We start from the raw sequence: 27,572 nt of genomic DNA on the forward strand, positions 1-27,572 counted from the left end.
TTCTGTTCCTTTCTTTTTAGCTGTCCGATACAACGTGGTACTTGATCTAATATTGGTAACAGAGGAACATCAACATTCCAAAACTTAAACATGTTTGGGCCTATTTGTTTTAGGTTATGCAATATGAAAATTAATATTTTATAGAAGAATATCAGTAACTGTGATTAATGAAACTGATTATATTAAAGATTATTAAATTAGGTGAAATAATCCAAACTAAAGCAACCCTTCTTTTTAGCAATTCTTCGTCTTTCTTTCCCTTGTATCTTTTCTGAAGTCTAACAATAAGAGAAAGAGGCCAGAAGAAAAACTAAATTCGAGAAATTTCTCTGACTTGTATCAACCAAAGTATATACTAATATACAAATATCCCCTACCTCCTAAGTCCTAACTCCTAACATACACAAGTGAGGTCTTGGTTATATTGACAGACGCTTTACAAATTTTAAGGTAACGGTAATATTATATGGAATCTTCATGCTCTGTGTCAACTTGGAACCATGTATGTCATGTCCCAGGCCAGTCAGCACCCATATGTGAATCAATTCCAATCTGTAGTACATACAGATGATGCTCAAATTTATTTAAGGAATAGTACTTCAAATTGAATAGTAATAAATATAACATTGCATGTCTCCACCACGATCCCAAGTAAAAGAAAAGATCTTGCATGAAAATAGGGCAGACCTGTTCATCAAAGCTTGCAGGAATCTCAAACTCGGTACCAGAAGCATTTGCAAGTTCGTCAAGATTATCCTGCTGAACCAAGAAGCCTGGTAAGTGAAGCTTTTGAAAGGTTCTGTTATAGATCTTGTCCATCGAAAAATAAATAACAGTCACGAGTGAGTTTCTTAAGCACCTTTTGTTTTTTCCCCTAGGCACTAAATAGATGAAAAGTTACCTCTTCATCAATGTCAGCTGAAGAACTTCCAATACCAACAGGAGAATTATCAACAAAGTTTTCAGCAGCTTCTCGCATATCCTACATTAAAGTAATCACCAACCTATCAACATTGAATACACTGCTTGAAATCTATGCACGTGGAAGCAAATGTAAATTCTTTTTCTTCCCCTCAAATCAAAGTATCATATAAAGGGCATTAGGAGAGCGTCCGAAGAGGGACACATCAGAAAGCCATGCAAGGATCAAAGCATCCAATACCTCAAGCCAGGTGTTCTATACATTGATGAATTCTACTTTACAAATGTACCCAAAAGAAAAAACTATGATCTTCCAAATACAGACAAAAACAAAAAGGGTATGCACATAATGTGACTAAGCTACAAAAACAGACAAAAACAATCACCGTAAATTAACTCCTTATCCACCCAAAAGTAGAACACTAAAAATTGTAAGGTCCTTATCTACCCACATTAATCTTCCGAGATGGGAATCCTCATTCAGACAACTCAGCCCTTTTAGGGGCAGCAAGGAGGGATCCGTGCGATCACAACATCACTTAAGCCATTAAGTCAAGGATTAACATAATAGAAATAACAATTTCATAGCCATCAGTATAAACAAAAGAGACTTCAAATATGACAACCAGCCACAGTTGCACACAAAAAAAAGAGGAAGAGAGACATGCCAGTGGGCAAACATTTTCAAATGCCAAAGTTTCCATTTCAGTTGAAACAACTACAAACTATAAAGCTGGGGTAAAAATTGATGGATGAATACATAAAGGAGTTCAAAGAAATTTGTGAGTCTTATGGCTATACACAAACACAGTTGGATGAAGACAGCAAACTTATTGACTTTGCTAGGGGACTTGGAAGTAAGTCTAAAATGCTTAGGACTGTAACGTTGGGGAAACCACATTATCCTTTAAATGTGTTTTCCAACTCACCAACACTCTCATCACTGGACCTCAAAGGAAGGATGACAATAAACAGAAAAACGGGAGGAATAGTCATCCATACGATTAACTCTGGGCACTAGGAGAGAGATAGTCATCCATGCAGTTGACTCTAGGCTTAGGCACTTGTAATTAATATAGTTCCAAGAAAACTGCATGCTAAACGCTGTTTCTCCGCTTGATCCCTATATAATAATTATGTCTTGATACTACTTAATTAGAGTAATAAATAAAAATTACCTCTTGATACTGCTTCTGGTCAGAACTCTCAGGTGCAACAGTAGGTAGCTTGATATCAGGAGTTCTCTACATCACAAAGGAAAAATCAGAACTACAAAATTGAGCAACAGATTACAGCCTACCAAATCCTTGACAAATAAGAGGTAACAGTATAGGCTTTTAGGATTTATATGTAAATATTGCTGTGCCAGAAATTTTTGGATCACATAGAAAAGCCTTAATTTGGAAATTTATGAAAAGATTTGGGAAAAGAATAACTTAGTAATTAAGAGAAAGATTCAACGTAGGAGTCTTCATCTCAAGAGAATTACACTACATGCTTGTTATTTAATTTCTTTTTTGTACCCTTTTAAGTGGGGTGGGGTGGGGAGGGGGGGCACTCCCGTGTTGATACTTCATGAAGCAGCATGGTCCAATGAGTATTAATCCTCAAATAGTCTACCACTGACAGTGTACATTAAACTGGTCCTGTAAGAGGGAAGTGTTACTTGTTCTCAATTTACTTACTGGCTCACTTTTGTCAAAGGGTACATGTCTCCCTCCCTTTGTAATATCTCTTAACATACCCTTCAAATGGACAAAAACAAAAGTTGAATAGCAAAATAAGTAACAAGAGCAAATAGATGGATAATACAATTGAAAAATAAATAAAAGAATCATCAAATTTAAGCATGCATTTATCCTGAGCATCTTGAAAGATAAACACACAATTCAATATTTGAAACATATCCAAGAATAAACAATCAACAGAAACCATGTAATGACATGCCTGGTTCGCGATCCATTATTTTCAAAGCAATAACACTAAGTAAGCCTTTATTGTTTTTGCCACAAGACTAAAATGGCAGTGCAAGTAAAGATCAACCAAAGGTCTAAGTCATTAGGTCTACTCTTAACCCAAGAATCTGGTTATCATTGATGTCGATTATTTCCTTGAGAAACTTAGACAGGAAATTAACGTAATTGCCTGACAGGCAGTTGAATCAGTAATTCATGATCATAAACTGAATGTCAGCAGACTAAAATGTAAAAGATAATTACTACAAACAAAGTTAACCTCTGTGATTAAAAGAGGAAAGCATAAGAAGTGTGTGTTTGAGAAATCTTTTTTTTTTTTTGTGAGGGGAGGGGCAGAAAGAACAAGCAGATCAACTGTGCAATACCTTGTTCGCCCACATAAGCCCACAGGCATTGCAGAGGGTTCTAGGGCCTGATGGGCCCCGCCGCATTGCAGGTGTCTCACTTTCACTAATACCACAATGTTGACATCTTCTTAGTCTGTAAGTTCAAAGGGTAGTAAATGCAGATTAGAAGAAAAAAAGAAGAGGCAAAATCCCAACCCAGTGACATAATGAGACTGCAGGAAAAGTGAGCCGAATATGAATGCAGAATCTTAAATCAGCAGTGACATAAAGAGACAGCAGGACAAGTAAGCAGAATATGAAGGCAGAATCTTAGATCAGAGTGCCACAGCTTTGTTACTTCTGAATGAAAGCCCTCATTTCGTGCAACAACAGCCATTCTTACACCAAAATCAGATGTGGAAGAAATCAGTCTCAAGGCCCTCAAAATACAAGAACACAAAGCATAGCCTAAAATAGACAAATAATAGAGCAACTGAATCTTGACAGAGATGCTGCTGGTATAAGCTGTCAGAATTAAGGAACAAGATCCATACTCACGTAGGTTCATGATGAGGAATGCTGTCACCAGAATCAATATTGCCAGCATACGTCTTTTCACCATCTTTTAAAGAGGCAAATTGCCCGTTTTTACGATGCATCCTATAAACAGAGCAACTAAAACAGTTAAAAGAATACTTGCATAATGAACCTCATTACGAAATCTATGAATGAAAATAGTTTTCAATGAATCCAATCAAGTATCTAAAAAGGTTTTAGCAGCTAAAAAACACTTTTTAAGAAATATATTTACTTCATTGTACCATTATACAGCTCAGTACTTTTTGATCAGTCTACTTCAAACATGTATTTTCCATTTTCATTTATACTAATATACTTCAAATATTTGGGCAACACAAGTTAAAGTGGTCCCTAAAAAGAATTTGTGAATTATCACATTAACTGAAACCAATCAAGGTGACAAGAAGAAAAATGCTCCTCAATGATTCTGTTAATATATTAATCACTAAAAGGAGTGAAGGAAAAAATAAAAGGTCACAAACTTCACCTCACCTCTGTGCAACTTCTTTCCGACAAGTGTAACGGACTTTTTTCTCAAAGCATCTCTCTTTTCTCTTCTCACGGAATCTAATCAGAGATGCGATTCTCCGAGAAATATTTGGCCTGATGGGGGCATCATTATCAACACTCTACAACACAACCCAAAAATTAGTAAACATTGACAGCCTCAGTACGCTTTGGTTGAATCACACTTAAATTGAAAACAAGCTCTAACTAAACTAAAAAAAATGCACCTTCGTAGTTTGCAATGCAAGAGAATGTGAGCTAGGTACATAACTAGCCATATCAGACCCTCCTAATAATAGCAGTATCGCTTGCACCTATGAAAGTTCATATTCACAAAAGTCATTAAACATTTCCTGAATTCAATTGTCATCACATAGGCCAGTGAAGTGCAAAGGGGGTTCAAAAATTGCTTTTAAGTCACAGGTTCAAATCCCAATTGCAACATCCCTTGTATAAATTGCTGGCACCGCTAATGACATAGGCAAACACAAATCGACTTGTACATGCTTCGATTATAAATTAAGTTTAAAACATAATGCAATTACAACCAATTGATCATGATATTAACAATGAACCTTATCAGGAGTAACAGCAGGGAATACATAGACTTGGCCTTCGAAAGAAATAGTAAGCTCACTAGTCCTCCGCGAGGGCATAGGCATAGCCGCTAAAACTCTGCCGTCGCTATCTACTACAGGGCTAGCAGCAAGAGGCGGCATAGAGGAGCACACCTGTTGCAATTCTTCAGTACCGCTACTCTCACAGCCACCGCTGATATCATCAGCATCAAATCCTCCACCTCCATATTCATCCACTCGAATTGCTACATTCATATACTCCTCATCAAACCCTATTGCCCTCGAATTTGCCGCTTCCATTTTTATTTACTTCTGCATATGAAAAACCCTAACCCTAATTAAATATGTATCTATAGAGAGATTCTGATAATGGAAGAAAATCAATTTTTTATCAGAAAAAGTTGATTAGAATTGCAGATTAAGGGAAGAATCTTCAACTGGAGAAATAGTACGTAGTAATTTTTTTTTTTTTTTTTTTTTATAGCTAAAAATGGATAGGAATTAAGGAGGGAGGGACTTTACAAAAATTGTTTGTAAGGGAGTGTGATGGTGTCACGTGAGGTCCTTGATTAGCGTGTTACACTATTTGTTACACTGCGTTCACTTTTTGTCCCACAGCATTTATTTTCCAAAGAGGGAAGAATTAAGGCTAATAAAGAATAAAAACTCTTAGCACTACTTAAAATGGAATCTGTTCCTTGACAGACATGAAAGAGAATCTTGATTTAAGAATTTTAGGAGTATGTAGTATTCCCTCCTTACCAATTTATCTGCATTTTTCTAACTTTTTAGAATCAATTTGACTAATCTTTGAAATTAATTAAATTATTATTTTAAAATTAAAATTTGAATATTCTAAAATTATACAAAAAGTATTATAAATCGTAATTTTTTTCATGTCAATATAATAAAAATACATATTTTAAAATATTAATCAAAGTTCATATAATTAGAATGTCACAAATAAAATATTATTTTACAACAGATGCTTTAATCAGAGTATTTCAAGTATAAAAATTCAAAAGAGAAATAATAACCAAACAAAATAACTAGCATGTCGTTAGGTCTTACTATTTCTTTTTGAACTACAGAAAGGTCAAGGGGTTTAACTGAATGGAATAGAAGCCTTTCAATCACTTTTGTTTTCTCTATTAAATACAAAGCAAATCGTACTAAAACAATGACAAAATTTAGAAAATAGAAAATTTTAGAAGAAAACAGAACTAGGGATTTGAGAAATGTTCAACTATCTTTTAAATATAGAAAGATGATAAAGAAACAGCTCTAAAAGAGGAGGGAAATTGGTAAATAGCAAATTGAAGCAAACAATGTTTATACACCAAGGAGTCGATAATTGAATTGCGTGGACTTGGAATAATGTGATCTACTATATTTTACGCCCGTAGAGTAGTTATATAAGAAAACTCTGATATTTGCGAAGAGGAAAACACTAGTAATATTTACACTTCCATTTTTTATTTTGATTTCCCTACGAATGTGTAATTTTGGCATCAATAACTCATAATTCTCTCCACTAATGAATGATTTTTGTAGATCATCAACTCGTCGAACCAAAGAGGAGAACGAAAAGTCCGTCAGAAGCAGATTTGCCCAACTAGGACGCAATGAAGTTCAAATTATGTTAAAATTTTAAGGAAACAAAACTGAAGTAAAAGCAGATTAAAGTAAGCCCAGATCTTTCTTACTGAGGTTTCTCGATTCGTGATACATATTCCAGATTTAAATTACAGTTGAACACCAGGATAAAACACTAAAACTCTGAGAAACAATGTTGGATGCCTAAGAGTACAATATTTTACTATATACAATCTAATTTTGGCAGATAGTACAACAGATGAATCTCAATTATCCATCTCACTTAAAGAAGGATTCTCCATCACCGTTCAGCAGTCACCATTGTGTTGTCACCGTCTGGAGTGATGATAGCAGCAGCAGCCATGGCGTCCGAGCCATTAGGTTCACCGTTGCTCTAGCGGAGAGAATTTTACAACACACATTGAGCTTTAGTAAATAAACTAAACATGCAATCTTTTCTTTTTGATAAGTTCTACAAGTCAATTATCATAGACTGAAAGGATTTATTTTAAAAAGAAGTGGAGATAATGTACCTGTTCACCAGATTTCGCAGTTTGATCCTGAGCTCCAGGAGTTGGAACTTTAGAAAGATCTCTTAAAATTCCCTGCAGAGATGAATAGAAGGGGAGTAAAGCAGCCTTCCCACTCATCAAAACCATTTAACGAATTCCAAATGATGGAAATGACTGTTTAACGACGAGATTGAAAATTTTCTTTTAACTTGACAAAGAAGGTGAAGAGCAATGTGATGTGAAAAGCAAAAAGAATCGTGTTTCATCAACTCTATCAGATATCAATGTAAAAAAGACATGCTGTGGCTACTAATTCATCCCATATCAGGATAAACAATACCAGAAGACCAAATGGCGAGCTGACAGAGGGTTATATTGAAGAAAATATCCAAAAGGTAGTAGTTCTTACGTTTCAAATGACAAAAGAAGAATAAAAGAAGACAAGAGTTGGGATAAAAATTCCATTGCTCAGATAGACGTCATTTATTCAACTATTGTAAGTAGGAGTTCAAACAAAAATGAATATGGTAGAGCAATAATTCCAAAATACCTGTAAAATAATAATTAATATCACTCATTAACTCAGATGAAAATAATCTCCTGGAGCTTGAGTTGTAATATAACTTAATTTACACCTTCTAACACAAAAGTAAAGGTCACATTTGAGCTCCTTTTTTTTTTTTTAATTTGATAAGGTAGGTAAACATATTTGAGCTCTTTTTTACAAATAGTAAGGAATTTGCTTACTTATTTCAATCTTTTTAAAGGGTTAACATTAAGGTTTGTGTTATTATCTTATGTTAGAGTGTACCGGCGCACTATTTTCAAACATTGACTAAGAAATGATTTATTTCATTGAAAGTAAAAGCTGATAATGATGTAGAACTGGCCAAGTATGTATCATGTTAATTATGAAGTTAATCATCCAAAACAACAGCCTTAATGGGATCTTGATGACAAAAAAGGCAATAGGTTTCTTTTATCCTGCACACGACGGACAGGAGAAGCAAAATACTGCAATGGGAAAAGAATCATATTCAATTGCCAACACGGAAAGAAAAACTGTATGCACAACAAGATAGAAAGGTTATTGTTTCTTTTTTACAAAGCTACTAGGAAACATAAATGCAAGACAAGGTGCTTAATGTCCTTGAGGTATTGATACAAGCCATGGTCAGAAACTAAAGATTGTTTTCCAAAAAATAAAAACTCTAAGAGCGTTAAAAACTCAATACTAATTTGGAAAGAAAAAAAAAGAACATTAACAGCAGGCTACTTAAAAGAGAGAATATGGACTTTGCCTCTTTTAAATCGTGAATCTCTTCGTAAGGAAAGCTATATAAAAAGCAGTTCTAAAAGCAGAGGATTTGAGAGAAAGAGAGATAATCTATATCACTAGGCGCTCATGCGCAAGAAGGCGGGAGATCATGCCAACCATTTGCTGCTATACTATACGGTTTGTACACAGGTTACGGTGTTTACTGTTTACTGAGAAATATACTCTGACTTAAGCAGGTGTTGCAGGGATAGATAAGAACATGCTATTAGTGTGAAAGTTTTGGGGGGGAAAGCTTAAAAATGGATCAGGGGATGTGACTCTGTTGGCTCTCATGTGGACAATATTGAGCAAAAATAATTTCGTTTCAATTGAAGGAGATAAAAAAGCATTTTTGAACACTTAAGCAGAATATTTTTTCCCCTTAACCATTGAAGCACACATGATATCCTAGTCATCAATGGATGCTCTTTGTGCAGAACCATATATTTGATCATGGAGCAAAACATTAAGAGGCATTTTTTAAAAAGGAACATCAAGGGGCATTTATGTCTACTAATATCCAAATAAAAACCATAGAAATGGGCACAATTTTCAACTCAATACTAACCTTATTGGCCCACTTGAGTCCACATGCATTACAAAGAGACCTTGGCCCAGCTGGTCCACGACGCATCATAGGAGTGGATTTCGAACTAATACCGCAATGTCTGCATCTGTTGAGATATGGAAAGAGAAACATCTTAGAATGATGTCAACTGTATATAATGTGATCAGTAATCTCTGAACTCTGACACTATCTAAAGTTCAATCCTCTTATGTAAAATGAACCAGAGAAATTTACATCAAATTCAATGACCAAACACAGAATAAACTACAGACAAAGGAGGTATAGCCTAGTGGTAAGGCCCTCCACCTCCAACCATGAAGTCAGTGTGTTCAAGTCACTAAGGGAACAAATGTGGGAAATGCCACTGTTTGCTCCTAGGTAGGGGGAATTTGTGGGGACGGGAAACATATTATATGTTGAAAAAGGAAAAGCAACTACTACAGAACTACAGAAGTTGGACACTCACGATGTTTCCTGCTCTTCTTGACCAGAGCCTTCATTCCAATCTGCAGATGAAGAACCTGCTTCGTCAGATATTGACTTTGAAGATGTAAACTGACCCTTCTTGCGCTGCATCCTGAAAATATAACACATATCAGACGAGAAAATTGAACATGAACCAAGAAAAAGACTGACTTAAACCGTAATCATTTTGTAGGAACTTCAAATAACAAGCCTGATCAAAATATAGACAAGGACCGAAATTTACAACTTAGAAAAACATAACAGGACCCAATATTCCCTCCCTCTAGAGACTAGAAGTATGGAGCAAGAAGAGAAAACACAAAATAAATGACATTGACTAGAAAGAACCAACATAACATCTAAGGATACCTGCACAACTTGCATAGTCAGATGTTACTAGAGACATCATCCTTTAGCAATAGTCATTTCGCTTGAATGGGTTGGAAGCAGTTTTCTAAAATTAAAATATGCCCCAGTTGAAGATTGATGCATGGTCACATGAGAGAAGAGCTAGTAGAATATCCATTCTTCTACCGGCCTAGTTGAGAACCATGAGGTCTTAGGTTCAAAACCCAGCGGAGACAAAAAAACTAGGTGATTTCTTCACATCTGCTTAAATCTGGTAGGCAAAATAACCTCTTATTTGTACAGGTAGGAGATAGCAGGTACCCGGTGGTATAGTCGAGGTGCACACAAATTGGCATGGAAACCACCGTAATTTAAAATAAAATAAAAAGAATATCCATTTAATTCGATACCCTACATTTTATAAGATCTAGCTCAATAAATCAACACTTCAGGCACTAAGTGGAGAAGTGTCACGAAACATAAAGCACTGCCTAAGATATATTAGATTCTAAGATGCCATCAGGCTCTTTCCAAGTTGCAGAGAACAATAAGGCCACTAAAAACACATCTTGGTGCTCTATTACATAATGTGATCTTCATTATTCATGCCAAAATTTATGCCAAAGGGGTAATGCTTGAAAATTGAGAAACCCCGAGGGCCAATGGCGCACGGCTTGAAATTCGGCTTGTGAAGCCCACTACTATAGTGCAAGTTGTACCACATGCTCCAAAGTCAGCAAGATTGTGGAGGTTTGCATCGATGGAATATAAGTCTTGCTTCATAGGAGGTTAGGTTTCATCATTTTAAGACTATTACACCACCCTCCCCACTTACAAGACAAAGTTTTCACCACAATTATCCCATTATATTTCTAATGTCAACCCATTGCTCTACAATTTTCCTTAACTGTTGTAGCTAACTTTTTCTTCTGCACAAACCTAAGGGAAAAAGTAAGTGGGGATTCCGTCCCATAGCAACTGTTCCCAGCAGTCCCAGCATTACAAAATGTCATATTCACATTCAAACAATGCCTTAGGTATGAAAGAAGTGTGTGCATCTCAGGTGCACTCTACCATAAAAATCTACTTTTTTCCCTTTAATAAGTGAGCCTGCCCATAGTTTTATTAACATTTTCAGTCATGACACTCTCACTCTGCTCTTTTTTATTTTATAAAGTAAGATTTTATTGATGCACAGTACTAAGGTAGTACTATAGAAAATTACAAAATGTTGGACTTGTTTTCCATTACAGACTCATAGATTCAATAAGTCCAGCAGGTCAGCCCAGTTGAATACAATGTTTCCTTTCAGCCAACAGGACAAGTTTGGAATACATTTGAACTTGACCAAGGACAAATGCTTTTTTTTGTCTTCAAAACACCTCCTACTCCTTTCCAGCCAAACGATCAAGCAATGCATAAAGGGATAGTCATCCAAAATTTCTTTCTTCCCTTGTCAGTATCCAGAGATCCCCAATAGCAGAATAAAGTTATGAGTTCTGAGGCAGTATCCACCATATTTAAATATATTAAGAAACAACGACCAAATCTGCCCTGCGAAGTAGCAACATAGAAAAATATGCTCCACTGCTTCAGCTCCTCCTTACATAGAAAACATCTGCTGAAGAGCTTAATCCACTCTTGTGTAGATTCTCATGGGTTAAACAAGCTCTATGTGGTACCAGCCAACCAAAACAAGCTACCTTGGTAGGAACCATAGATTTCCATATCATCTTCCAAGGCCATCGAGCATCATGAAACAGATTGCAAGCCTCCTGGGGGGTGGGGGTGGGGGGTTTGGGGGAGGGGGTTAGAAATGTTACCAAATTGAAAGTGGGGAATGGACAGAAGATTAAGCTATGGGAAGATGTTTGGCTTGAGGAGGGGATGCTTTGTCCCAAACCTATTTACACTGGTACTGGTGCCAGATGTTACTAATGGTGATTGCTTTAAGGAAGATGGTTGGAACTTTCATTTCAGATGGAATTTATGTGACTGGGAAATGGTAGAAGATGCAGAAATTTATACAGAAGATGCAGTCTGTCGTATTGGAGAGGAACAAGGAAGATGTTATTCAATGGACAATTTGCAATGAGGGGTTTACTCTGTTAGAACCTTTCATAGAGTACTGCAGAAACAAATGGAGGATTATGATACTTCACTCCGCGCTTTCCGAGACACGCACATTGGCCATGTCAAGTAGCAGTACGTTGCATGTTCTCATAGTTTTACTCTTCTACTACTCTTCTACTAGATAGCATTTTCTCACATTTTAGTGCATATATTATGGTTATCAACCAGCTGGATATCCACAAGGTCCTATTATGATTCATGTAGTTTTTGCATATGGGAAGTCCATTTCACACAAAAGAACTGAAAACAGGTAGCAACAATTTCAAGGCCAGCCAACTCTATACGCAACTTGCTCCTCCATCTTAAAGATCCAGCGGTGAATGCATTTATATCACAGCACTACCAACAAGCAATAAAAAGAACTTACAATGATTAGGTAAAACAAGCAAGAGCTCACAGAGAAGAGATGAAGATATGCCTTAGCAAGGAGAAAGCTATCACTATCTGAAAACTTGATATGCATATATGACCATGTTGTGTTTAGGCCCATGTAGCTCAGTTCCAATTAAGAATGTTTTTGGCATCCAATATCCACTGTGCTGGCATCTAAAGCCAGAAGCAACGAATGTACAACACTCAACAAATGTCTTTCTTACTCATGGTCAAAAAAAGTTAGAAGGTCAAGGTGAATTAGTCATATAATGGTTAGCACAGAGGATTGGTGATTACAAATGGTACATCAATCGCGACACACTTCCAATTTGCATTTTATCTCCAGTCTCCACCAGTTCTAATGGTTCAAATTCAATCAGGCAAAGAAGACGAGATCATGCATGAAAAATTGCAGCTCTATTACCTCATCGCAACTTCCTTCCGTACAGTATAACGGATCTTTTTATCGAAACACCGTTCTTTCCTCTTTTCCCTAAAACGATTCAAAGAAGCAGCTCTTTGTGGTTGATTCAATCTTCCAGGAAAGTCAGCTGAAGCCTGTGGATATTGGGGCGGAAGAGCAATAACAGATTAAAACCCAGCAGAATGGTAAAAGAATGTATGCCGGAGATAAAGATGAATACCCTCTGACTTTGGGCTGCCACACTAACAGTAGGGATTCCAGCAGGGACTTCATATCCCCCCAACAACAACAGCACCGCCTGAACCTGAAACTCAATAAACACAAAAAATAAAAATAAAAAAATTGCCCCAATTAAAATGATTGTAAATATCAACTTAAACCCACTAAAGAGGAATTAAACTCCACTACCAGATGCATATAATAAAATCGTGCCAATGAGAATCATTCCTGCTCCTAGAAGAACAAAAAGACCAGCATGGGTTCTTTGCTTCAAAAGCTAACCAATATCAACCAATTCACCATTCACATACCACCTAATCTCAGAAACGACCAATTCCCGAGCCTTGAATCACCTCAACTCCAAAAGTCAAGTGAAAGTGAGGCAAGAACTTTCTGCCAAATACACAACTACCCTCAATTCAAAAATTGAAAACTTTTCCCCTAATTTACTCAATCTACCCAGAAGCAATGAACATGTAGACAACACACTACACTAAGACAAGCAAGATTCCAAGTAATGCACAAACAATTTCAAAAGAAGAAGATATGGTCAAAGTAAAAGAAGCACTCTTTCAGCTAAACTCATAAAGAACACACTACACAAATAAAGGGCAAACCTTTATAATAAGAACAAGAAAGTAAAAGAAGGACCTTTTCCGGAGAAACAGCATCGAAAACATAAACTTCGCCTTGAAACGACAGCGTAAGCTGATCGGAGGCTCCACTACCAGCAGCAACAGCAGTTTGAACTATTTCGGTATTAGGGGGACAATACAACGCGTTATGTGAAACGCCTTCCACACCATTCATCTCCATGGACTCCCCGCCGTTGTGAAGCGCGTGAGAATGACTATGAGACTGGTGGTGATGGTCGTAGCGGATGTTAGGGTTGTTATCCATAGACTCTCTTCCTCCATCAGCACCGCCGCCGCCACCTTCAGTTCCAGCGGCGACGTCGTCATCGTCGTCGTCGTCGATCTGAGTTTGCTGGTGGTGAAGTGCAGCGTTAATTGTCTCCCGTCCGTACATGTTAGCTCTGCGATTTGTTTCTGCCATTTCTGACGTCCTTTTATTTGTTTTTTCTAAAATAACAATACTAGTACTACTCCTACAATATTACCCCGCGAGCACTGCCAGCTATGAACCAACAAATCTAGGCTCCATAAACTTGAACCATATCCAAATAAACCCGAATCCTTATGCCCCAAAGACAGGGGTCCGACATAATTTTAACGGAAAATGGTCAAATATAATTATGTATTGTCAGAAAATATTTAAATATATCACTCGTTATATTTTGAATCCAAATATACTCGTATCGTTATATTATTGATTTAAATATACTCATATTCCATTAAGTTTGTCCAAAGTTGACATCCAATCTTACGTGAAACTGACATTTGATAAGGTGGATGTCACATGGCTTTACGCCTCAGCGCCCCTAACCCATTTTACCCCTCTCTTTTATTTTTTTTTCACCACTAAAATTTTTTTCCCCTCCATCACTATTGACACTATTACTGCTACTATAAAAATATTGTATTTTAAATTTTAGTTTTTTATACATAGATTAGGGACGATGAAGTGACATGTCATGTGGCATTCACCTAGGATTAGATATTTATCTTAGACAAACTTAACGGAAGAGGATTATAATAGAGTGATACATAAGATAATTATCTTGTAGGAGTTAGAGGTAATTAGTCGCGTTCCTATTTCCGATTAGGTATTTTTGCCACATAGAAAAGACATAAAAGATAAAGTAATGAATGAAACATCTCTATATATGTACATTTTAATTTGACAAAGAAATACTTATCGGCATCCTAATTGTGTTGAAATGATTGACACACCTCACTAATCGGAAATAGGAACGCGTCTAATTACCTCTAACTCCTACAACATAATTATCTTGTATCACCATATTTTCAACTTATCTTCCTTTGTAACAATTTGTTAAATGAGTATTATCACTTTTAGCCCGTGTCATAAATTATTTATATTCGATAGTCAAAAAAATATATAAAAATTGTATAATTTTTATATATAACATACAAAATGTATATATATAAAATATAAAAAAAATTAACTATTATTTTGATATCGTTTATATTGTGTCATTTTTCCATGTTAAAAAAATACATGTACACATTGTCATAAATCCTTGACCATTTTGCGCTTTATCGTTTCAATTTTATCCAATGTTCTCCGTGTATAACATAAAATATCTTATCCATTTAACTGTTATTTCAAAATAGGTGTCATAAAGTATTATGACTATAAATATCATACGTTCCCTGGAGGAACTCAATGAATTTAGGCAACTGAATCATTTTATCATCCTTAAATTTCCTAAATAGAATGGAAATTTTTAAATCCATTTTGTCCCCTCATATCCACTGCAAATCCGAATCAAAACGAAATAATCCTCAGAATAATCCGAAATACCATCAACGTAATTAAATTAAGGGATACCTTTGTTTATCCTATATACCAGAAAGTCCCTTCATTGTTATGCTATTTTACATTGGGTTAGAACCAGACAATCAAATCTATGGCATGTGACAAAAATAGATGAAACCAGTTCTACGTATATAAATACACAAATCCATTCATGTTCTTCTCTTTGTCATCTCAATTCTTGAAACATAATATTCTTATTCTAATTCCATTTCTTCCCTTTTGTTTCTTTGTGTATATACAATTTGTACCCTTTTTTATTTCATTTTTCCTTGTTGGGTTTTTGGCATTTGGTGTGAAAATGCCAACGGAAGGTGAAAATTCACTATTCATGGGAATGTGCAATATTTGAGGGAATTGAGTCATGAATTCATTTGCATCATGTATTTAATTGGACTTTGAATTATGAACAATTTCATGTTTTTCAATTCATATCAAATTAATTGGCAATTTGGCATGGATCCAAATCAAGAGGAAAGAGCAGAAAAGAAATGCTGAAAAATTGAACTTCTTTAGTTCATCTTTATTCATTATTTTGCCTTTAATAGTTTTAGAGAATGACATACTTGGGTCAGATAGATTTGGCATGCACCTTAACTCAAGCAGCCATCAATCATTGACAAGACCCAAAACAGGCTTCAGCCTCATTCATTCTTAAACTTCAAGGAAATATAATTGCATATTAAAGTCTCTTTTTCTAAAATTCTTGAGTTGAATAAGAGTTCTCTAAGGGAATAACATTAGTGTCCTTCACATTACAGAACTTATGAAGAAGCTTACTCCCCAAATTGAGGGTGAAATGGTTCTCAGATACCAATTAGTACATGAGGATCTTGATGCATTGATCTCAGTAAAAACAGACGAGGATCTACGCCACCTCTGCTTGTTCTTCACCAAGATCTCCTGAGATGGTGTAATCCAAGAGTCTTTGTTACAAAGTATTTTTCAGAATAGAAGTCAATTGCACAAAGTTCAGAGCTCTCCTAGCTTTTACTCACTAGCCCGCAGCAACACGGTTTCCATCATACCCCTCAATCACTGCAGCAGCAACTTCACTATTACAACTATAGACAACCAAACTACAATGGGTACCACCAGTTAAGTAAACCTCCTCCTGGTCCTGGTGATCAACTCAAAGGGACAGAAAGGCTTGTTTCTGTTAGGTCTGTTGGCCGAGCCGAGGGCTTAAGGTATCAAGTAGATCATAACCAACATTACTATCAATCACCTGCAAGGCATAGCCGTGGCAGTGGCTGTTGTACGAAATATATGCATTACGATGGATGACTATGGCCATTGTGGGGAAAGGAGAAATGGAAGTATATCGCCAGGCAGTTACTCTATGGAGATAGGAAAGAGGCTATTCTGTGGAAAGAAGAACCAGTAGTCTTTCTCCCACTGAGTCCAATATGGCTGCCTCAGGGGATACTTGAGACTCTTATCTGCTCTACAAATCGCAGTTCTTTCTGTATTTAACTACTTCTGTAGTGTGAGTCAATGGAGACAACACCTGTACCTTCTCATGCACATATTGAAAGAGCTTTTCTTATTTATTTGACATACGTTTTTGCATAGTCAAAGTTTACTCTATAATCAAAAAGTGATGTAAATCCATCTTTTGTGTTTTACCTTGGACTTTGTATAAAAAAACATTATTCTGATAGGTTCCTCAGGACATTTATTTCGCACTTACATTAAGCATGAGCTAACGTATTTTTTACTTCTCTCAGCGCAGCGGGAGAATATTATACTGTATTTCAATATACAAATTCTGCTAGCTTTTGTCCATAAATGAATACTCGATTCCAGATATGAACAAGAACTATGAGACTAAAAAGAAATCTACACTAATTTATTGTTGGTACTAACTATTAAGAATTAAATTCAAATTCAATCACTCCAATAACAGCAAGTCCGTGACCGAGAAAACAAGTAATCAAAAGCACAAGGAGCTTTAGGAACGGATCACAATGGTAGGGGTGAGAGAACCAGAAAAGCAGTTTCTCTAACTTTTTGGTTACACTGGTGACTTCTCTAAAAATATTCATGGGGTTGACACTGTTTCATCTTGCAAGCAAGAGTAGCCCCACCTAACTCAACATTTCTAACCTCTATTTCCTGTATGAATCATCTTATAATAAGCTGAAAATTAAATATAGCCTCAAAATTGCTCTTCTATGCTCACTTGCTATCGGTGAAATCAGCATCGATTACGTCTCCATCAGGTCCTTTCCCTGATGATGATTCTGAAGGACCAGCGGAATCACCAGGTGCTGGACCAGCACCTGGTGCAGCTCCAGCACCGGGCTGGTTGTAGAGTGACTGGCCAAGCTGCATTACTTCTTGGTTAAGGGCAGCCATCGCATCCTTCATGGCCTGAGTAGAGCCCCCTGAGATCGCTTCTTTAAGCTCGCCAAGTTTAGCCTCAACTTTCTCTTTCACCGGCCCTGGTACTTTGTCTCCAAGTTCCTTCAGCTGCTTCTCTGTCTGGTAGACAACAGAATCGGCCTGGTTCTTTGTGTCTATGGCATCTCTCTTCTCCTTGTCTTCCTGGGCAAATCTTTCAGCTTCTTTAACCATTCTCTCAACCTGTTCCCACGCAACAAGATTTCCCATCACTTATGAGCAGTAAGGGGAATTGACATGAAATGACATGCAACATACCACTCATGGACTACCAAAAGTATAAAAAAAAATACAAAATATAAAAAGGAAAGAGAAAGCAAATTTCAGCAGCTGATAAGCACTATATAGCTCTTTGCCCAACAATCCAACAGAGAATTGCTAAAGAGACTTTAGTGCTAGTACAATTGGAAGTCAAAAACATACCTCATCACCGGGCAATGTGCTGGCACCAGTAATGGTGATGTCTTGCTTCTTCCCAGTACCCTTGTCAATAGCAGTGACGGAGAGAATGCCATTGGCATCAATATCAAATTTCACTTCAATTTGAGGAACCCCTCTTGGGGCGGGAGGAATTCCATCAAGCCGGAAGCTGCCCAAAGACTTGTTATCCCTAACAAATTCTCGCTCCCCTTGGAGGACATTAATTTCTACACTTGTCTGACCATCAGCAGCAGTAGAGAATACTTCTGATTTTGAGGTAGGCAATGTTGTATTTCTTGGAATGATCTTTGTCATCACACCACCAAGTGTTTCCAAACCAATGGACAACGGTGTGACATCTAAAAGAACAATATCACTGACATCTCCGGCCAATACTCCAGCCTAGAAAAATGAGAAAATGAGAGGTGCACCAAAATACAAATCAAGAACACAAGATGCACCAGGAACAACGATCTCACCTGCACTGCAGCACCGAGAGCAACAACTTCATCAGGATTTACTGTAACATTGGGGTCCTTTCCAGTCAATTTCTTAACAAGTTCCTGAACAGCTGGAATACGTGTAGAACCACCAACAAGGATCACCTCATCAATATCGCTGAAGGAGAGCTTGGCATCTCTCAAGGAATTCTGAACAGGAGTTTTAAGCCTGATTGCAGAACAAGAGCAAAAAAACTGGCATCAAGACCTTATCTCATAAACGGCACACCAACTTTTAAAAAAATTGATAAGCTACAAAAGCATGTTCTATTGCAGACACCTGTCAAGCAGATCTGAGCATAGTTCTTCAAATTTACCCCGTGTGATAGTGGTCTCAATATGTTTAGGACCATCCGCAGTGGCTGTGATGAATGGTAAACTGCAAAACAAAAATATATAATTTCAATATCAACAGAGAGAGAAGCCCCAACAGGAAAAGGCAAAAACAAAATGAAGGTTGAAAACGCTGCACATACCTGATGTTAGTCTGTGTCAGTGATGACAGTTCCATCTTAGCTTTTTCAGCAGTCTCAGTCAGACGTTGAAGAGCTTGTTTGTCCTTCAGAAGATCAATACCTTCATTCTTCTTGAAATCTGAAGCAAGCCAATCAACAATTCTCTGCATGAATATAACACTTGTAAGTGACCTCTAGCAGGTACTAATGGTTTAGAGTTAGATTGCTCAATCAAGTCACAACAACATTTTGTTGGTATGAAAGAAAAGATACAAACCTTGTCAAAATCGTCACCACCAAGATGGGTATCACCAGAAGTAGACAACACCTCAAAGACACCGTCACCAACCTCAAGAACTGCAAGCAAATATATTAGTCCAATTGCCCCAGGCATTAGTACGCACAAAGACATGGATAGACACATCTTATAAAAGTATCTCCTAAACTACAAAAGAAAGCTACAAGTGAGGAAAAACCAGCATAGAGAGTCACATTACTAAATAAAGAAACAACAATTTAAATTTGGCAGCTATCAGCCCATTCCTATGAACCTTTTAACCATGCAGCTCAAGCTCAAAAAGCTACATGATAAACAGCAGTAAAGAATAAGCAGCAACTTGTAGAATACTTTTATTTTATTTCTATAACTATCCCTACAAACTTGTTTAAAGCTAATCCTCTCCTTCAAATTGTGGCTGTTAACCATAGTGCCATTATTACCTGATACGTCAAAAGTACCACCTCCAAGATCAAAAACCAAAATAGTTTCATTGCTCTTCTTTTCAAAACCATAAGCCAAGGAGGCAGCAGTTGGTTCATTAATTATCCGGAGAACATCTAATCCAGCAATGCGACCGGCATCCTTTGTTGCTGTCCTCTGAGAATCATTGAAGTATGCAGGAACTGTGACAACAGCCTTGGAAACCTTGTCATTCAAAAATTTGGATGCATCATCCACCAACTTCCTCAAGACCTAAGCCAGAAAAAAGAGTAAAAGCGTTAGTCAGTCAACATAATTTTGCAAGCAATAACATCCCTAAACAATAGCCAGCTCACTTATCTAGGGAATTAAAAATAAAAACCTAAGAGAAAAAAGTATCCGGCAGGATGCTCTAGCCTCTGTATAAACTCTTGTCTAATCAGTTTTGAACCTCATATAAATAATGCTTTATTGGACAGCAAAATCATATTCCTCACACTGCTCCAGCAAAAAACATGTGAAATAACAATTTAATGAAAAACAGACGCCCTGTGAATTAACGAACATCGGGATCTTGAATCATGAAAATAATTATACTAAAGGCGTTTTTGCATGGAGTAAAAGATTATTCAGGAAAATATCTACCTTCTCCTTCATATTTTCCTGGACTAATAGTGTATGGTTACCTTTCTGTAGCACGTTTTCTCCAAAAGAAAAAGAAAAAGTTCTTTTACAATACACCTACTTCTACTCCATATCTCTTTAATCAAAACTTCGATACTGCCAATCTTTAATACAAATTATGTTAAAACACTATCCTCATACCTTATCCTACACCTTGTAATATCATATGAAGAAAAAATAATGTTCTTTTACAATACCTCAACTTTTGCTCCATATCTCTTACTTCAATCAATACTTAGATATTATTGTCAGTCTTCAGTACAAATTAAGTTAAACCCTATCCTCATACCTTATCCAACACCTTGTAATATCATACGTTATCAACTTTTTACTAACTTCATACCAAAAGCATCCTAAAGAGTTAATACATGTTTATATGCAAGATTAAATATATACCTGAGCTGAAATTTCTTCAGCGGCGAATGATTTGCCAATGGCAGGGCAATCGAGCTTGACGTTTCCATTCTCATCTCTAATAACATTGTACGAGACCTGCTTCGACTCCTCATCCACCTCATTCATTTTCCTCCCTATGAATCTCTTCACCGAAAAGAAGGTATTCTCGGGGTTCACCACAGCCTGACGCTTCGCAATTTGCCCGACAAGCCTATCCCCGTTCTTAGTATAAGCCACCACTGAAGGTGTTGTCCTCTGCCCTTCAGCGTTGGTCACTATGGTGGGCTTCCCTCCTTCCATAGCAGCCACGGCGGAATTGGTAGTCCCCAAATCAATTCCCACAACCTTCTCCGCCACTACACGCAGTGGCGCGTGACCACCGCCATTCCTCCGGCTGAAGCTGCTCTTCTTCTGCTTCAATCCGAACGCTAGGGCTCTGTTGTTTATGTTTTGACCTAAAAATACTGTCTTTGAGGGTTTTCTACTGGAAGAAGAGGAAGCTGTGAAATATGTGGCTCCAAGAGCGTGAATTTGAGCTGTTGAAGACGCCATAATTATCAATTAAATACAAAGAGATTGAATTTATCGGTGGTTAAGCTTGTGCGTGTATAGGTTGGAGGAAACCCCAACCCTAGAAGAGAGGAATTTGAGGATTTGGGGGATTAGAGCGGAGTGAACAAAGGAGTGAGGAGGAGGAGTAGAAGAAGAGAAGATAAGAGAGGAGGTGAAATTAAGGACCTGTTTGGCCATTAGTTTTGCCAAAATAAATTTGGGATTTATTTGTCAAACACATGTTTAGGCATAGATTTTGCCAATATTTTGGCAAAATTCCAAATCTCAAATCCAAAATCCCAAAATCACCTCAATTGCTTATTTTGGGCCAAAACTTGATCGTTACATTTTTAAAATTTTTTAAATATTACTTTTATAATTTATAAAAGAGCCCACATTTATTACGACCAACTAAATATTTGATGAATATGCTCCCTTATCAGTTCAATCCTTTGTGTATCTTACTTTTGCTTCTGATTTGTAGGCTAAATGGCTTTCTGAACACTCATATCAGTTAACTTTTTCTTCTTAATTAGGAGCCGTAATTCTCTAATGGGATTTCACTGTAATTAATGATTTATATAGTTCATTATAAAAATGATAATTTTGTACCAAACTTATTTATGTTTAGGGCTATAGTTGTGATAATGATATTATTGGGTATTTGTGATAGTTTTTAGAACTTGTGGGTATAAGTCATGTTTCATGTTTTTTCAAATAAAAAGTGAAATATGTTTTGAAAAATCATGTCCAAACACATTTTCATCTTCAAATCAAACTTCACCCAAATCAGATTTTTCAAAACAAATTTGAGAATATATGGCCAAACGCTAGCTAAAGCCTTCGTGTAAATGGTTGTTCATGTTTAGTTTTGGATTGGTTTTTCCCTCAAACCAAAAACAAGTAACCCAATTCTTCAAATATTTGAATCAAACCAAACCAATTAAATTGGTTTTTGTCGATTTTTTGATTTTTTCGGTTATTTATCAGTTTTTTTCTTAAATTTGAGACATACACTATAAACACATATTCCGGCGACTATATTTTTAACGTAACAGTATCAAATCAATTGCTCTTTGAGAAATCTATCATTTATCAAGATATATTGATGATAATTGAATCAAATAGTGATGAATAATTTAATTACTCAATTAAAAATTAATTATTTTTAACATAAAATAAATTACTGTACTTAGCAAAAGAAAAATACCAATCAAACCAAAATATAAAAGCAAAGAATTAGATTATTATAATAGCAAAGAACTAGTCTAAAAATACAAACGACCAATATGTACCATATAGTTTTAGAAACTTTATATAAAAATATACATATATATAGGTGTAATAATAAATTTAAATAGCTACTTCTATAGTCAGTTTGGTTCTGGTTTTTTCAGTTATTTTTTGATTAAAACCAAATCAAATTTGATCGATTTTTAAAATTCAAAACCAAAACCAAATCAAACCTAAAAGGTATTAATTTTTTGGTCAGTTTGGTTCGATTTTTCAGATTTTTATGAACACCCCTACTCGTGTGTTCTTTTCTTATTACTAGAAGGATGGATCATCCGTAGCCTACAGGCCGGCAGCCACAATTTTCATTTCAAAAATCGCAGAAATATGATAATTTTGGGGTAATTTTTAACTTTTGAACCCCACTTGTCCTATGGGCATAATTTCAAGGTCAAAAATTTAAAGTATTGCTCGTGAGATCACCGAGATCCAATGCTTGTTAAACTTGAAGTTAGACCATCCTTGGAGGGTTATTTATGTACTTCCCTTGTTCTCATTAGGCACATTAAAAATCTTTTGTTTTTTAATTCTTAGGGAGTGTTGTATAGTTAACTTTTCAATTTTCATTTTTACGTTAATCCAATTCGAAGTGAATCAACAATTACTCTTGATTTGAAATTTTAATTTCCCGTAAAAATAATACTAGCTAGTCATTTTTCGGACTGGTAATCAAAAAATAGTCAATATTTATAAAATCATTAAAAAAAATAGCCATTGTTTTGCTGGAACATAGAAAGTTCCAACATAATATGCTAGATTATGGAACTCATGCGTATAAACTTCCCGCATATAATGTTGGAACTCCAGCACACGGAAAGTTCCAGCATATTATGCGGGATTATGGAACTCCTTCATATAAACTTCCAGCATATTATAATGGAACTCTAGCACATTATAAAACTAGTGTATATGCTAGCACTTCGCGCAAGCAACGAAAAAATTTAAAATATAATTAAATATTAATTTTTATAAAGTAAACTTAAACTTTTTTAATTGAAAATCTTTTCATGACTCTACTATCTTTTAAAGATTTCTTTAATATCCTATATAAATTCTCAGACAAAAAACCCTAAAATCGGTGCAACTTAATCAGTATATATGAAATTAAATAAATGATACATAAAATTTAAAAATATGCAAAAGCAAAATAATGATAATGTAAAAATCAAGGTAATGTAAACTTGAGATGTTGTATGTTTTTTTCCCCCTTATGCTGTTAGTTTTCTTGTTATTTTGTTTCTTAGTAATAATTGTTGGCACTTATGTTTAATGAGGTAAACAATTGTCATGTCTATGAAATAAAAAATTTAAAAACTCAAAAAGGAAACAATAATAAAATAGAAAAATAAAAACAAATGAAAAAAGAAAACGACAATTAAATGTAACCCAATCAATTATAGGATCAAACACTTCCTAATATATATATATATATATATATATATATATATATTTGCATATTTTTTAGTTACTACAGTCTCTCCTTTTTCTTCTCCTACTCTAATGCAACCAACCCAAAAACCTTAACGTTGTCCTCTAAAATCACAAATAACAAACCAAAACCTATAACTAAATTAATTAGGGACATAAATGCAGGAGGGAGAGGTGATTTAAACTCTAATCTTTTAGGTACTTCCTGAGAAGTCAAGAACTGTGTTGCTTATAATAATGAGGTTGCTAGATCTTAATAGATAGGAGAAAGTGCAAACAATACACTGAGGCTACAATCGATCAACCAGGAACGAATGACTCCCCAAATATTTTGAGACTGAGATCCCTCAAATATAGACATTTCTCTAATCATTAAAGCAAACAATAGGAAAATGCTGACAATATTTAGCAAAAACGTGAACACAAATATAGTAGACCAAAGCATTACATTTTCAATATAAGATAGACCCATATTTTCTATTATTCCCTCACAATGCTGTCAGGTTATCACTCTACAAACTCGATGACATAATTTTTTAAATTCATCTTTAAAATGATAGGGAAACGAATTAAAACTCAGTGACAAAAATTCGCACAAAAACAAACAAACTCTGTACTCATTATTAGAATATTTTGTACCTCGAAAGATCAAACAATATCAAATTCACCACCAAAATCCTAAATAAGACGATGATAAAGTCTATTGCCACACCATGTTTATCATTTCTTACTTTCTCAACAAATAAGAAATAGAAGGAGAAGAGGGACGTATTTGGTGCTAAGAAATATTGCAACTTAGGCACAACAAAATTAGGCATATATAACATTAAAAAAAACAAATTAATAGCCAAAAGCACCAAAGAAAACAGATATAACGATGCCAGTAAAGCTTACAACAAAATAGCTCTCCATATTATTTCAGACTCCTGATATAATTTCAACAACTTGCTAACTCAAGACAAATACATTAATAATAACTCACTATTGCAATTAGCAAATTGGCACCAAAAATAATAAAACACGATTAGAGAATGTACAGATGATGTAACGAACCGACCGGTCGTTTTGAACATCTGCACTTCGCTCAGTAGTTTGAAGGCATGAGTAGCTCCGTATAATATATTATTACTTGTGTGAATCGTCGGTTTTGGTTTTCAGGTTATTCTGAAGTGATTTGGAAGAACGAATGTCATATTTGAAGCTTTAAGTTGGAAGAGTTGACCAAATTTGACTTTTATGTATTTGACCCCAGAACGGAATTTTGATGGTTCCGTTAGGTCCGTATGATGATTTTGGACTCGGACGTATGCCCGAATTTGCATTTGGATATTTCTAGAAGGTTTCGGTGCGAATTGGCGAAAGTTGAAAATTTGAAGGTTTGGAAAGTTCATAAGTTTGATCGGGAGTTGACTTTGATGATATTGGATTCGGATTATAGTTCTGGGACTTGAAATAGCTTCGTTATATCATTTGGGGTTTGTGTGCAAACTTTGAGTTCATTCCGAGTTGATTTGATATGTTTCGGCGCTAGTTTTGGAAGTTGAAAGTTCAAAATTCATTAAGTTTGATTTGAGGTGCGATTCATCATTTCAATGTTATTATGCGTGATTTGAGGCCTCGAGTAGGTCCGCGTTATGTTATAGTACTAGTTGGTATATTCGAGCGGGGTCCCGAGTGGCTCAGAAGAGTTTCAGACGAGGTTCGGATCGTTTGAATCATTTTTGGCTAAAGCTGCTGGTGGCAGGATCTGGTGTGATCGCACCTGCGACTAGTTTATGCAAGTGTGATGGTCGCATAAGCGACAAAGGAGTCACAGAAGAGAGGTGAGAGCTGGGTGAGGAAGATCGCAGATGCGGAGCTTAAGGCGCACCTGCGGTCGCGCAGATGCGGAGCTTGAGGCATACCTGCGGTCGCGCAGAAGCGAGATTGAGTGCAGAAGCGGGATTGTGCACCGCACCTTCTTGTGCGCAGAAGCAGGGAAAGTATCGCATGTGCGGAAGGCGGGTCTTCATAGAGGCTTCGCATGAACGAATTTTTCCGCAGAAGCGGAGGTCGCAGATGCGACAATGTGAACGCATATGCGGAATTTGCTGGGCAGAAGCTATAAAATCGAGGTTTTTGGTTCTTTTATCATATTTTGAGATTTAGGGCTCGGATTGAGGTGAGTTTTGAAGAAATTTTTATCATGTGGATTGGGATAAGTGTTCTACACTTGATTTTGATTATATTTCGCGAATCTATCTTCATTTTTGGCAATTAGTTGATGAATTCAAAAGAGAAAATTGGGGGTTCTTGCCTAAAATTTAATAAAGTGAACTTTTGAATTTTAACATCGATTCAGAGTCGGATTTGAGTAAAACTAGTATGGTTGGACTCCTAATTGAATGGTTGTTGGATTTTGTGAGTTTTGTCGGGTTTCGAGGTGCGGGCCCGAGTTTGACCTTTTGGTTGAATTTGGGATTTTGATTAAAGATTCGACCTTTATCATTTGGAATTATTTCTTTTGGCTTCATTTGATACATTTGAGTTGCTTTTGGCTAGTTTTGAGTCGTCCGGAGGTCGGTACACACGAGATGGTATTTTTGGAGCATCGTTTGGCTTGCTCGGTATTGGATTTTGCTTGTCCGAGGTAAGTAACACTTCTAAACTTGGTACTGAGGGTCTGAACCCCTGAATATGCGTGATATGTGTTTTTGTGTTGAGGTGATGCACATGCTCGGTGACGGGCGTGTGGGCGTGCACCGTGTAAATTGTGACTCAGTTATTTATGTGGTAATGTGTAGTTACCTAATCTTATTTATAACCATGAAATCTCTACGTGCTAGAGTAATTGAGCTCTGATCCATGTTAGAAATCATGCTTAGGCCACATGTTGGCACTGTTATGACCCACAGAGATCGTGTTACATGTTGAATTAATTGCTTAATTTGAAATTTATATTCAGTCACAACCATTATTTTTATATCATATCTCAGTATTTGTTGTCCTTTATTTATACATCATACCATCGCTGTTTGGGCTGATTATCATGATTCTTGTGAGCCTGAGAGACTGAGGAGATTGATGACTAAGTGAGGTCGAGGGCCTGATAGTGTGTATATTTATGGGATCGGGATGCACGCCGCAAGATATTTATTTGATTCATGCCATGATTGGCTTATTATAGCGCTTGGACTAGAATTGCCCCTCCAGAGTCTGCACATCCAAAGTGAGCGCAGGTACCTACTGAGTGCGAGTGCCGAGTGACTGTGAGGACTGAGTGACTGTCAGGATTGAGTGACTGGGAGGACTGAGTGAATTGATACTCTGAGAGTATGCATATAGTTTATTCACTATGTTATATTGCATTCAACATGCACACTTTACATACAAGCATAGAGATGCATTTTCCTCATGTTGTACGGTATCACGTCATTCATGACTTCTCATACACATT

General features: G+C 36.3%; 3 protein-coding genes across 6 annotated transcripts; all 3 read right to left on the bottom strand.

The window, feature by feature from the left end:
- Nucleotides 1–315: 315 nt before the first annotated feature.
- On the bottom strand, nt 316–5,338 carry LOC107759649 (GATA transcription factor 19). 4 transcript variants are annotated; one of them, XM_075248543.1, is made up of 10 exons: nt 5,041–5,338; nt 4,537–4,623; nt 4,295–4,431; nt 3,782–3,883; nt 3,263–3,377; nt 2,607–2,666; nt 2,100–2,165; nt 902–982; nt 688–759; nt 316–552 (listed from the first exon to the last, which is right to left on the bottom strand). In XM_075248543.1, the coding sequence occupies exons 1-10, from the start codon at nt 5,185–5,187 to the stop codon at nt 508–510; spliced, it is 912 nt and encodes a 303-aa protein (XP_075104644.1). In that variant the 5' UTR covers nt 5,188–5,338; the 3' UTR covers nt 316–507. The 4 variants fall into 4 exon arrangements, with proteins under 4 accessions (XP_075104644.1, XP_075104641.1, XP_075104640.1 ...); XM_075248540.1 differs by having other exon boundaries at nt 688–756; nt 4,885–5,338; XM_075248539.1 differs by having other exon boundaries at nt 4,885–5,338.
- A 1,229-nt stretch (nt 5,339–6,567) lies between these two features.
- LOC107759648 (GATA transcription factor 28-like) lies at nt 6,568–13,982 on the bottom strand. Its single transcript, XM_075248544.1, has 7 exons — nt 13,494–13,982; nt 12,844–12,927; nt 12,624–12,757; nt 9,348–9,458; nt 8,882–8,987; nt 7,017–7,088; nt 6,568–6,877 (listed from the first exon to the last, which is right to left on the bottom strand). Exons 1-7 carry the CDS (start codon nt 13,896–13,898, stop codon nt 6,785–6,787), a joined length of 1,005 nt encoding a protein of 334 aa, XP_075104645.1. The 5' UTR covers nt 13,899–13,982; the 3' UTR covers nt 6,568–6,784.
- A 3,171-nt stretch (nt 13,983–17,153) lies between these two features.
- Nucleotides 17,154–21,615, bottom strand: LOC107793862 (stromal 70 kDa heat shock-related protein, chloroplastic). Its single transcript, XM_016616306.2, has 8 exons — nt 20,864–21,615; nt 19,804–20,056; nt 19,361–19,440; nt 19,105–19,247; nt 18,909–19,007; nt 18,608–18,797; nt 18,132–18,530; nt 17,154–17,891 (listed from the first exon to the last, which is right to left on the bottom strand). The coding sequence occupies exons 1-8, from the start codon at nt 21,413–21,415 to the stop codon at nt 17,484–17,486; spliced, it is 2,124 nt and encodes a 707-aa protein (XP_016471792.1). The 5' UTR covers nt 21,416–21,615; the 3' UTR covers nt 17,154–17,483.
- Nucleotides 21,616–27,572: the final 5,957 nt, after the last annotated feature.

This window comes from Nicotiana tabacum, unplaced genomic scaffold (assembly GCF_000715075.1).
Source record: "Nicotiana tabacum cultivar K326 unplaced genomic scaffold, ASM71507v2 Un00001, whole genome shotgun sequence".
Taxonomy (NCBI): domain Eukaryota; kingdom Viridiplantae; phylum Streptophyta; class Magnoliopsida; order Solanales; family Solanaceae; genus Nicotiana; species Nicotiana tabacum.

Excerpts from the sequence above, each read along its gene's own strand:
- LOC107759648 (XM_075248544.1), bottom strand. The coding sequence starts at position 13,898 with ATGGCAGAAACAAATCGCAGAGCTAACATGTACGGACGGGAGACAATT. Across the intron at positions 9,459-12,623 it reads CGGAAGGAAGTTGCGATGAG|GATGCAGCGCAAGAAGGGTC; the intron begins GTAATAGAGCTG and ends TTATATTTTCAG. Across the intron at positions 7,089-8,881 it reads GACTCAAGTGGGCCAATAAG|GGAATTTTAAGAGATCTTTC; the intron begins GTTAGTATTGAG and ends TCATCTCTGCAG.
- LOC107759649 (XM_075248539.1), bottom strand. The coding sequence starts at position 5,187 with ATGGAAGCGGCAAATTCGAGGGCAATAGGGTTTGATGAGGAGTATATG. Across the intron at positions 983-2,099 it reads ACCAGAAGCAGTATCAAGAG|GATATGCGAGAAGCTGCTGA; the intron begins GTAATTTTTATT and ends ACTTTAATGTAG. Across the intron at positions 760-901 it reads CAGCTGACATTGATGAAGAG|CAGGATAATCTTGACGAACT; the intron begins GTAACTTTTCAT and ends TTCTTGGTTCAG.
- LOC107793862 (XM_016616306.2), bottom strand. The coding sequence starts at position 21,415 with ATGGCGTCTTCAACAGCTCAAATTCACGCTCTTGGAGCCACATATTTC. Across the intron at positions 20,057-20,863 it reads CTGAAGAAATTTCAGCTCAG|GTCTTGAGGAAGTTGGTGGA; the intron begins GTATATATTTAA and ends TTTCTGGCTTAG. Across the intron at positions 19,008-19,104 it reads CTGACACAGACTAACATCAG|TTTACCATTCATCACAGCCA; the intron begins GTATGTGCAGCG and ends TTTGTTTTGCAG.